General features: G+C 53.2%; 5 protein-coding genes across 5 annotated transcripts; 2 read left to right on the top strand and 3 right to left on the bottom strand.

Moving 5' to 3' along the window:
• Positions 1-548: 548 nt before the first annotated feature.
• Positions 549-1160, top strand: C8A04DRAFT_31710 (uncharacterized protein; the record flags this gene model as incomplete). Its single annotated transcript, XM_062781849.1, has 2 exons — positions 549-572; positions 657-1160. The coding sequence occupies 2 exons, from the start codon at positions 549-551 to the stop codon at positions 1158-1160; spliced, it is 528 nt and encodes a 175-aa protein (XP_062634104.1).
• A 169-nt stretch (positions 1161-1329) lies between these two features.
• Positions 1330-2409, bottom strand: C8A04DRAFT_31709 (uncharacterized protein; the record flags this gene model as incomplete). The annotated part of the gene is made up of 3 exons (XM_062781848.1): positions 1330-1768; positions 1830-2118; positions 2214-2409. The coding sequence occupies 3 exons, from the start codon at positions 2407-2409 to the stop codon at positions 1330-1332; spliced, it is 924 nt and encodes a 307-aa protein (XP_062634103.1).
• Positions 2410-3222: 813 nt separating this feature from the next.
• Positions 3223-4406, top strand: C8A04DRAFT_14651 (uncharacterized protein; the record flags this gene model as incomplete). The annotated part of the gene is made up of 3 exons (XM_062778181.1): positions 3223-3607; positions 3681-3744; positions 3845-4406. 3 exons carry the CDS (start codon positions 3223-3225, stop codon positions 4404-4406), a joined length of 1011 nt encoding a protein of 336 aa, XP_062634102.1.
• Positions 4407-4540: 134 nt separating this feature from the next.
• Positions 4541-5187, bottom strand: C8A04DRAFT_39649 (uncharacterized protein; the record flags this gene model as incomplete). Its single annotated transcript, XM_062784666.1, has 2 exons — positions 4541-4615; positions 4720-5187. The coding sequence occupies 2 exons, from the start codon at positions 5185-5187 to the stop codon at positions 4541-4543; spliced, it is 543 nt and encodes a 180-aa protein (XP_062634101.1).
• Positions 5188-6913: 1726 nt separating this feature from the next.
• On the bottom strand, positions 6914-8926 carry C8A04DRAFT_31706 (repressed by TUP1 protein 5; the record flags this gene model as incomplete). The annotated part of the gene is made up of 8 exons (XM_062781847.1): positions 6914-7410; positions 7471-7538; positions 7606-7997; positions 8067-8134; positions 8200-8236; positions 8301-8479; positions 8564-8699; positions 8774-8926. 8 exons carry the CDS (start codon positions 8924-8926, stop codon positions 6914-6916), a joined length of 1530 nt encoding a protein of 509 aa, XP_062634100.1.
• Between the last annotated feature and the right edge of the window lie 2823 nt (positions 8927-11749).

Raw genomic sequence — 11749 nt, 5'->3', positions numbered from 1 at the left:
GATTGCCTTCGGTGACGGGGGTATTTCGACGTGAATCGCCGAAAGGAGGCCCCGCGTACGTTAGCCGTTTTCTCGTCCCGTTCGGAAGTCGGTAAGCAGCGTTAGAACTTAGGCAATTGTGAATTTGAGGTATCTGAAGAGCGATTGGGGTAACGGGGTTCTAACAACTCACTAAAGAGCTATGGACCGAGGAATGCGTTTTCCTGCCTCCTGCCTTCAGTGGCGCGCTTCTGCTAAGCAACCCGTGTTCCTAGACAGGTTGGATTAAATTTTTGATGTTGGGGACCAGGCTTGAATCATTTGGGAAGTCACGGTCACCAACTTGGTTGGAAGGTTGTTCGGTTCGCCAAGGGCACGTGCATCCTGGATCCTCTGCCTATTCACTGACAGGGCCTGGGTGCCTAATTAATAGATAATTGCCCCACTCGTAATACATCCAGCACCAAACTTTGTCCCGGAACACTCAGTTAAGCCCATTCGCTAAATCTTGAACACCGCCGTTAGGTACCATTGTCAGCGGCATATTATACACTTAAAAGAAGCGCACTATGTCTGGTCAGGACATGGACGGGGTGAGTGACTCACCTCCTTCCCCAAAGCGTCTCATCACAAAAGTTAAGTTTCTAACAAAGATGATCACAACTCGGTATATGCAGTACGAAGCCATGTCATCCTGGTATGACGATCTAACACAGAATTGGGACGCAGGCAAGGCCCGCAACCTGTGCAGCAACCTCTTCAGTAATTACTTCTCCATCCGCGACGGATTCCACTTCGAGCACCAGTCATTAACGGTCCTCCACGTCAAACGTTTCCGGCACAAGCTTCTCACAGTCATCGTGGACAACCACGTTTCTGGGGTGAGCCCCACTACCACCTGGACGTCTATCGTCGACAAGTTAACTACACAAATGACGGCGGATCGAATGGAAATGAGCGAAAACGCACGACTACAAGACACGTTTGGGATTGCCACCGTCGGTCTTTCCTCCCGGTTCTACGTGTTACACCCAGGTAACTCCACGCTCGTCCCCCACCCTGATACCAGGGGGCGAACTTTGGAGTTCAAAGACGATGAACCCACCATTGTGCGGGTATTGCTCTCCATCAAGGACTTAGCGACTCGTTCTCCTCGCTCTCACGGCAACGAGTCCCAGTGATGCAATCCTGTCTTGTCGATTTGGGGTTCGGTATAATTTAGCGCCTGGGCTGGTCTCTCGACGACCATAGGGGCGGGTTATTCGTTGCAAGGGGTACAGTGATTACGTTAAGCTTCGATGACATGATATTCAAATCCGGTCACGCCCACGGGCATAATCACGCCCCAGATTATCCAGACCTCCTATCCCAGTATCCAACGCCAGCCCGGTGTACGCCATACCTCGTGTGATCGCACCAAATATCCTCCCCACTAGCATGTCCACCAATCTCGTATGGCGATAAGGAGTCGTTTGCGACGATGGGAAACAAACCCTCGAGTAGAGTTTCGACCGCAGCATTGAAGAAGCCGCGCCATTCAGCTCCTTCAACTTCATCTTCATCCTCCCCTTCAACCTCATCTTCATCCGCCGTAAGACCTTCTTCCTGCGATTCTTGAACCCTAGCAGCTTGTACTGAAACCGCAACAACCCAGGGAATATCCACCCGATACCTACGATTTGCCGTCGACGGCATCGGCGAGTCGAGAATCGACCGCATAGACGACGGGGTAACGTACAAACACATGGTGTGTTTGAGGCCTGGCGGGAGATCCATCTTGCCGTACAACCTAATTGTTCGGAAGCCGTCAGATGAAAAGTAAGGCGCACTGACAGCATCACCAGACTCACCGCGCAATATCCTCCACGCCAGCACCAACTTCCACATCCTCAACCCACCGGAACTTCATTCTTTCAAGACATTCATCCAGGCCTTCATATCCCCGATAAATCTCCGTTGAGTCACGCACAATCTTTTCCACCATATCCTTGCATTTCTCCCACTCCTCGTGGTCTTGAATCTCGGGGCTCTTGAACACCACAAATCCCCAGGGATCCCACCGAGCAGCAGGCCCGATTCGCTCCTCGCGCAAACGCATTGTCTCCATAAACGATGGTTCTGTTGGAGTGGGGTGGATGCCTGTAATTTAGGTGAGCGATGCGCTCCATATCAAATGCCCGACCCTGAGATAAAACAAGGGAAAATATCTAGAGGACTAATTAGATGCTTCATACCTTTGGCAGCCTTCTCCCGCTTCCACATCTCCTCGAAAAACTGCTGGAAACCCTCATCTCCCAAGTCTTGCCGCAACCCTTCACGGAATGTATCCCGCTCTGCCTCAGACAAATTGTTGATTTCGCCGGTGGCGGCCGAATTGAGCATCCGTTCCCGGTCCCAGCCTGCGGGGTAGTATTTGGGCGTCTCTGCCATTTTCGAGGTACAGTATCTGTTTTGGGATTATAACTTGACAGTGTGGTGACCTTTGTTGCTAAAGGAACATTTGTTGTTGAAAGGCGGGGTTTCCAAGAACCCTAGTTAACCCACTTGACATGAGTCGCCTCCAATAAAGCCTAGGGTTGGAGGACGAGAAGATGAGTGCTCAGTTCCATACTAATTAAGTCCAAGAAGGACCAACACAAAATCTGAGCCAAATTCCTGTGGTGTTCCCCATCACCTCTCTCAATACTTCCTCAAGGTAATTGAGAAATTAATTAGGTAATCATTCCCAGAGTCAGGTACAACTCGATCAATCGCCAGGAATATCACAACTAATTAATTACACAAGACGAGCATAGTCTAAGGCTTACCAGCTCCGAATTTTCCCGATATCTCACTGCAGCGCTTTGTTGCCATGAAGAGTCACCAGTGCATAGTTCGGGCATCCCATCTTGGCCCTTCGACCAAAAACTGCACGCCTCGTTTAAGATTCACTGTAATGAGCCCGTTGATCCGATGTCCATAAAATAACATATCGAACACGTCACCCAGTGAGATTGGCCCGCGTGATGTGTATCAACAAAGCGGCAGGGTTTAACAACTCGAGGTCTCGATAAAAGCGTCAACTAGAGGTAGTTATCATGAGGCCGCTCGCCCTTCTTAACCCAGAACCTCGGGCGAGTGCGTTCTCTTACTAACTTCCAGCAACCTCGAGCATTCTCGAACTCGCCATCCGATCCAAAACAACACTGTTATCCTGCCAAAAGAACTCATACACATAAACCCACAATGCCTTCAATAACTAATATGCACTGGTCATCAACCACCCTCACGGTCCTGGGCCTTTTCCTCATCGCCTCTCCCGCCCAAGCCAACAAGAACCGGACCGATCTCTGCGGCATGAGCATGCACGCCTCCGACATGCCCAATATCGGCAGCTTCGCAGCAGTCCAAGGAACCTGGGTCATACCCGAGGGCCTACAGCGGTACGAGGACTCGGAGAGGGATGCGCCGGGGGTGTCACAATCCGTGGCACTCTGCTGCGGCGATGATTGCTCCCTGCGTCTGGCCGCAGGTACCCTCTCATACCCGCGCGAAGATCATGAGAAGTTGGGCTATTACACAGCCGAGCCCTGGTTCCAGCTCAGCCCGGCGTTTCCCGCGATACAGTGGCCCGCGGATATGGACCTTAGTACGTGTTAATTTGTTGAGTAAATAAGCTGAGCGCGAGAAAGCTGGGTACTGACTAACCGTTGCGCGCGCAGCATTCAATACCTCAGCGGTGATACGGAGTAACGTGCAAATCCTCGGGCCGAGCAAAGCCAAGATGTAAGTCCGACACACACCGCACCGCAGCCGGTGGAAAACAACTTACTTTCATTATCCGCCACCTACCAACGAACGCTGACGTCCCGTTCTCCATCCACAGAATATTCTCTCACTACCTCGGCGAGGGCTCAGGACTCCAGATCAGAGCCGATATCGAGATCAGCATGAACTCCATCAACATCCCTGAAATGCACGTTAACTACACCGGCTCCCACGGCCAGGGAACCTTCAAGCGGGTGGGCAAAATGAAAGACATACCCCAGCCCGAGCTCTGCGGCGACTCCGCCTGGTGGTTTGTCTCCGACCGATACGACGTCGGCCCAGAAACCGACCCGACCATGGAGAGAAAACAACGGCCTGATGCCCTGGGCCGGTTCACGCCCGTTCTGATAAGCAACCCAAGACTGTGGTCTACGGGAAACGGGCAGTCGGACCCGCACGAGGGACTCCTCGAGGAGAATCCGGGACTTGGTCGGATGTTTCCGGCGTATCTGCCGTTTAGCGGCCTGGCGAGGTTTTGGGATATGGTGAGGCATCCGGGAGTGGATGAGGATGGGAATAAGGACGACACGGTAACGGAGGTGATGTGTCGGACGCGGGCGTTCTTGGATGACGATATGATCATGATGCATGCGCCGTATGCGTGGGGGGCGGGGGTGTGATGGGTTGGAGTAGACAGACATCGGCAGGCATTGCTATTAGTTAATATCACTTGCGTTGTTTTTGTTCAGTCGAGACTTGTCATCAATTACGCCGTATTACTATGTGCGTGATAACAGTCCCCTACTGAACAGCTCTAGTCCATCTCGATTTCTCCCCTCACAATCTTGCGGATCGTCTCGATGCTGCCCTCCACAGCTAGTTTGGCCATCTATCGCCTGTTAGCCCTCAACGCACGATGCAACGACAAAAAAAGAAACACATAAATTCAGGGAAAAATCGACAGAAAAGGAACAAACAAAGAAAAAAACTCACCTTCGCAAACTCACCCTCCAACTCCCTCTCCCGTTCCCCCCCCTCCTCCACCCCCTCCACCCTCCACTCAAACACATACGTCATCATCAACTCCCCCTCCGGCCCCCGCGACACATAATTCCCAATCGTCGTGCCATCCTCCTGCACAAAATCAATCCGACACGGCGGATGCAGTTTACACACTTCTTTTACTGTACCGCCTCCCTTTGGGCCGGCGCCTGCGCGGAAGGTGGCTAGGCGCGTTATGGTGTGGGTTTTGTTCGTGTTGTCAGATCCGGAAGAGGCGGAAGAAGAGGAAGACGGCGCGTTTTCTTCGGAGAGGACTTCGCAGTGGGTGATGACGGGGACGAATTTCTCGGCGCGGCGGACTTTGTATTGCAGGCCAGTCCAGACTTGAGCGGGAGTTAGCACGGGGGAGGCACCCGGCGGGTTGATGGGTGCCGTGTAGGCGAGGTTGATGTTGACCATTTTGGGCGGTGGTGGTGATGGATTCTGCAGGTGAGGTTGGTGGGTTAGAGTTTGGTTGAGGTTGGAATGACGTTGGAATTGGAGAGGAATCGATGAGAGGGGTTGTAGAATGGCACGGTGGCATGCAGGTGGGGACAAGAATATGCGGAGCTCAACTCGATGAGACGTGCAACGTGCACAGGTTGTTGAGCGGCTCCTACATACATACAGTAAGGTAGTACACTACGTCGGGAACCCCTGATGCCGAGAACAATGGTGTAACACCGATGGGGAATTCCGCATGTATTATGTACGTACATGGTAATTTTGCTCCCACAACGTAACATGTATTTAGCCCGGTACCAATTGACACCAACAGACACATCTTATTGACCCTATATAGTATTCTGTGAGACGGTGGGTACTAATTATCGCGGGGTTCGACGTCGAGTGTCCAAAAAACTCGTGGTGATGCCAAGTCCTACCGTTACTCTTTTACCACCCACAAAACGGTCGTATCGTAGATTCAGCTGCCTGTCCAACGGCATTAGCATAATTCAAGGTTATCAGATGGCAAGACAAGTGAAAAAGCTCATTTGCCATTGAATCGAAAGTGCGATAACGAAACAACCAAGGTGACACTTGGACGTTACAGTCGCCTCTCTTTCGGTCAGCAACAATCAATGGTCAAAGTCAACCCAACCTGACGATCAGTGTAAACCGCAGAACCTATTAAACCGAACGACTGCCCTAAAAGTGTCTCATAACAGACAGACTGTTACGAGAATGGACTTGGACAGGCCAAGAGCATAATTGCTAGCTAAGCCGAGGTATGACGACGCCGAGGCACAAGCAGTGAGGTCTGTGGCCGGCAGATCAAAACCTCAAGCTGGACACACACAATCAAGATCGAGATCGAAATCGAGATCGAGGTTTGTCATAGTGTAGTGTATGCCCTAACGTTAGCTCAGGCCTCGATTACCGCCTCACTCCACGAATCCTCCCCTCAAAAACGGTGACACCCCAGATCCCTTCCCGGTCCGGATCACGGAGATAAGCTAGTGCACCTAGCGTATTACGATCTACGGCAGGTGAGCGAGACTTGTCAGACTTGTGGCCAGAGCGCGATGTTACCATGGCCGCATGGTCGCATGGCGTGTCGATGAAAATTAGTTAGTGTAGATCGAGGAGCCAAGAGGTGTGCACTAACTAACTCACTAGTTAAGGATCGAGCAGGAACGAGAATGATCGTGATCTGGGCTGTCCACGTGTTAGGATCCGATGACCCTGCCAGAGTCGGATCTGTGTCCCCGGAAATCTGATAACTCATGGCTTGAGCCGGCATCGCCAGGTCCGAGCTCTGCTAGTAGTTCCACAGAGCATGACACGGCAAATCCTCGAGCCTTGACCGGAATATTTGAGCCGTCGTGGCTTGACGCATGTCTGCTGAGCGTCTAAAATTACACCGGTGGCACATCGCACCACCGGGCTGTCAGAATCACAACTCGCGTTTCACCCGCCCAGACCCCCCATTATCATGAAAGCCATGACCGCTTCCAGCGAGCCACCCTCTCCTCCAAGACACCAGCATTCATGATTAAGAATTAAGAATAAAAACCAAGATTGTATGTTAATGCTGCGCTAAACCCAAGACCAGAAAGCCACCCGCCCAAACCGGTTCCGTCGAGTCCCGTCCCATCCCGTGTAATCGTTGTACGAATACTACCGCCCGTCCATTCCCACCGCTCTACTTCTTCCTCCTATACCCCATTTTGTCGCCCTCATCCTCCATCATATGCGCCCGACTCGGCGCCACGAGCCCCTTCACACTCGCCGAGCTCCGAGCATCCTCACTAGAGATCTCGCTGCCGCTCCCGTACTTGATGGCTACTGTGTTCTCCACCAAGATCCTGTTGTTGTTGTGCTGCCCATAGTTCCCAACACCACCAATAGTGGTCCCACCACTGCTAGTATACCCATGTCCCATTTCCTTGCTCGCAAATTCCCCATCTCCCGTCTTCACTGCAGTACCTGCTTCCAGCCCTCCTGTTCCTGCCGTGGGCATCCCGGCCACGCTCTTCCTGGTTCCACCGCCTTCGGACATCGGGTCGAGTTCGTATTTGGAAGTGCCCATGACGCGGGGTAGGAGTCGTCGGAGAAGGAGGCGGAAGGAGGGCAGGCAGGGGCAAATGACGCCGACGTCGAGTTCGATGCCAGACCAGAGGCATACTTGGACGATGTCCCCTGCAGACTGTATTAGAAACACGCAAAGTCCTGACCCGTTAGTAAAGATGGGGGACATACTGGTTGGGTTGACCGCGCGGGTGAATTCGTTGATAGTTTTGAGCCTAATCAGACTAATAATCATGACGCTGTGTGGCCGTTAGCAGGGCGTGCTGAAACTTTGGTGCCACCAGATCTCAATAAGGAATCACTCACGCAACACCAACGAAAAACATCATCCCCCCCATCAACTTCTTCTTCCAGTGCAGGTTCAGCGCCCACAGCTGCGAGAACGGCAGCGCCAGCAACCACAAGTCAAACACAATCCCCGTGGCGGCCGCGACCCAAGCCAGGATATTCGCATTCCCGCAGTGGCCCTGGCTGGTGCCCTCCCACTGCGTCCAAAAGTCCGAGATTGGCGTGCATTGGAAGATGACGGCGAAGAGGAAGCTGAAGTTGTAGACAAAGTTGAAGATCATGGTGTATTGCACGATGCGGCCGAGCTTGTTGCCCGGGCTTGGCGGAAAGACGCGCATGTAGAAGAGGATGATGGAGGCGCGGACGAAGAATCGGGTGATGGTGTAGAGGAGCATTTCGACGAAGAAGTACTGGACGGTGTGTTAGTCTCGCTGCGCGACGACGCGCCCAGCTTGGCATCGGGGATGAGTTGCGCTGACCTTGAGAACGAGGGTGATGTTCCGCTCAGGCACAAACCATATGTCGAGGGCCTGGCCAATATCGATGGCTAAGATACGAAATACAGTTAGCTTGACCGATGCCCTGACATATGGAACAAGGTTCTCAACATACCTCGCAGGTTCATAGCTGTAAACACCGCCGACCCGATCTACGATCCCTGTTAGCCACAACACATCCCGGTAGTAATTATCCCGGCCGCTGTCCACACTTACAAACCCAAACAGGTTGGCAAAATCATCCCACCAGAAATACGCCTTGGTGAGCACCCGCGCAACAACCCGGAGCAGCACCGCCACGACTGCCAGGCCAATAAACACCGAGTACAGCGTGATGACGCTGCCGTCCCTCTCCGGGAGCTCCCCGCACATCAGGGAAGTAGCATTTTTGGCGGCTGGTCAACACACAAGTCATCGTTAGCACCAAATTCCTCCTCGCTTTCCAGAGGGTGCTGCGGCTGGGCAACATGGGTGCATACCGAGAGATTCCTTGATCGAGCAGCCGGACATGATACATGCTGTCGCAGCATCTTCAAACTTGGTATCCTGGCAGAGGCAAGAGGCCTCCGGGGTGGTGCAGTGAGACTTGCTGAGTGCATCCGTGAAGCAAGTTTTCTAGCATGATGTATCAGCTACTCTGGACCTCGTCCTGCAACAGCGGGCTCAGCGACCCCCTGAAAGGGACATACCGCGCAGTCGGGCATCGAAGCAAAGCCATCTTGCAGTGAGATAGGGCCTGGTGTTGGAACTGGGTCGGAAGCCGCGGCGATGACGAGGGCGGAGTTGCTTAGTGCGAGGAGGCACAGGCCGAGAACGGCCTGCGCGTTCGTAAAGGACCGCATACCGGCGTTAGGTCACCATCCGTGGCGTGACCGTCGTCAGCCGTCCTTCGGGTGGGCTGGTGAGAATTCGGTTGGCGACCATAGAACGTTGTAGGTTGGGTGTTTTGGACCTGGACGATGGCGAGGAGGCCGTTGACGGGAACCTTGTTGGAGTTTGTTTTCGAGGGAAGCCCTGCAAAGCGGGTTGGTGGGAACCACCTTGTATTTACCACGGCTCAAAGAAAGTGTGCACCCCGATCTGCCGGGGTTCTATCCCAACTTTCTTTGAACCCCAGGTTCCACGGGCGTGGAACCGGTGTCGACATGGGATCGCCGTTCATGCTTAGCAAGCGTGACAGGAACGTGTGGCCCCCTTATTTTGATAGTCCCACGCTATGGTCACCAGCCAGCAAAGGACAGGAGTGACGGGCATATGGAAATGGTTTCCATCCCAATCGCAGGGCAGCCCAAAAAGAAGGCGTTTCCGCCACCGCACTGCTCAATTTGCGATGCCCAGCAATGATTTTTCTCCTGTCAAAGTTTCGGAAAGCATCACCGGCCCTTCTTTTCCGCCATGGGGCCGAGCCAGCAAGGGGGTAAAATCTCGCATGCTGCATGCATCTGCAACTTCCTTCCTGATGACGATCAGAGGCCGAGGTCTTGGAACAAGGGGGCCGGGCCATCAAGTGAAAAGCGAACAATGGAGATCACGACCCGCTAGGCGGTGGACCACAATGGGGGCCGTTTAACGGGTCGGCCCCGCCGGTTCCCGCGCGAATTGACAAAAAGGGGCCTTTTGTCCGACACGGCCGGTGAGGATTCGCTTGCCGTGGGGAACCGAGCTGCAAGGCGCAAAATGGCAAGACAGCTTCTTGCAATCTTGTTGCTTATTTATTATTTCGAAATGCCGCCCGTACAACTCTTGCTAGCCTTCGACACCACATTCTACCGTTGCCCCCAAGCATATCAAAATTCGAGAACCCTCACTGCCGGAGATAAGGCTGGAAAACTGTGCCAAGGGGGCGAAGTTCGTGCCGAAACCTCAGCCGGGGGCAGCCGACAATAGCAGGGGTGAGCTTTGCGTCCTTTGCCCGGGGACCACTCTTGAACTGGCACTTCCTGTTAGCTTCATGTCGTCGGCAATGTCGACTTCAAAGGCTGTCGGCGGGCGCCGGACGCCACAAGAGAAACGCGAATCATTTTTTGGCGAAAAAAGTCAATGCTCTGCACATAGAACTGCGTTGTTGCTCGCCCACGTTGACCAACAGGACGCTGTACCGCGTCCCACCGCCGGAAATCCCCCAGCTCTTGGGACGAGACGAACTTTTTGCCACCAACCCTCAGCGTAACCAACCCAAACCACCGGTAGCTGCCGCTGTGGAGTGCGCCGTGCAAGAAAGGGGCTTGCAAGTTGCAATGCTCGCCGAAGTGAGAAGGCGGTTTCCATCGAAATGCTCTTCGAGCTCTGCCGTGTCAGATGGGTACGGTACGCTTCCGTTTCCGGCTTGTCGCCCGCCTGCCCCATAGCGACCCAAGCGACCCAAGCGACCAAGGTAAAACGGCGTTTCAACGTCGTCCTTCCCCGAAAGCTGGAACCCGGTTCAGAGCGGAAACCTGGTCCAGACCAAACCCCGCCGCCGGCCTTTTCTACAGCTATTCTTCAAGGTCGAACCCCGAAGATGTTGAAGATCCCGTTCTGTCCGCTTGCTTGGCGTCGCCATCGGGCCGCACCCACCACTCGCGTTATTTTTTCTGCTACCAATAACTTTACGACGGATGGGGTCGCTTGGTCGATCGCCACATGTGAACCACTGGCCTTCGCGAGGTGAATCAGAAATTTCCCAGATCGAGTGTCGACTGTTCCTACCAACACGCAATCGTTAGCGTTTCCTCTTCGCCGAAAACCCTTTTCCCCGGCCAAACCAAAAATTTCCGAAACAGGCAAAATATCACCGACACTCGGTGAGCCCTGAGGGCCATGTGGCAGCCCGGGCTGGTGGGGCATCCAGGGGCAAGCTGCCATCCCTTGCCACTTCCGTCCAGGTTTCGCAAGGGTCTCGGCTCAGGGTCCCACAACACCACCATCACAAAGGCTTGCGAGAGCAACTAAAAACCCCTCCGGTGCCCCGGGATCAGCAAAGAACAATCCGAAAGCAAGCAAATGCCCTTTTCCAAATATCGGACTTGCCGGTGACAGATTTCTCATTCTCGCGTAACATAACTCCCAGATAAGATATAGTTCAATCCTTGAGCGTACCAGTCTGCATGCTTGAAGCCCTGTAGGGAAAGTCGAGTATCACAAGCCCACAGAACCACCTGGTGTTTCTTTTTTGGCATATTTTCTGTCATCACACTGTCAAATTGTCAGCCATCAATTTTTGTATCAAGGAAAAAGGGCAAGAAATACACGCAAAGAAAAGGGAAAAGAATTTCTGGCAACCGTCATCCATACAGATGACACGGACACGTACAAGCTGGGTACAGAAGCAGTCGCGCCTAGTGAAATTGCTTTTTCTCGGACTACCGGACGATCTGCAGCATGGAGGCTGCACCTAGAGAAGATCGCAAGTCGGGGGCGGCACAAGCTCTGGAGAGACACCAGTTGCCTATCAAAACTAAAAGGACCTCTTCCGTCGCGAATTAGCGTTGGAGTTGGCGCTGGTGTGAAGTTGAGGCCTGGGCTGGAAAAAGAAAAGATCCAACGCCACGTAGTATTATGTGGTGATTTGTCGATTGAATTGTCGCAGTGGTGCGGGCGGCAGAAAATGGAAATTTTGGGTGACCAAAGCAGGAATGAGCCCATGGAGGGCTCGAGTCGTACCTTCTAGTCTCGGGCTTGGAAAT

This window comes from Dichotomopilus funicola (genome assembly GCF_033296635.1).
Source record: "Dichotomopilus funicola strain CBS 141.50 unplaced genomic scaffold C8A04scaffold_71, whole genome shotgun sequence".
Lineage (NCBI taxonomy): Eukaryota > Fungi > Ascomycota > Sordariomycetes > Sordariales > Chaetomiaceae > Dichotomopilus > Dichotomopilus funicola.
Note: the sequence above shows the minus strand (reverse complement) of the source record. Positions and strands in the feature narration are given on the sequence as shown.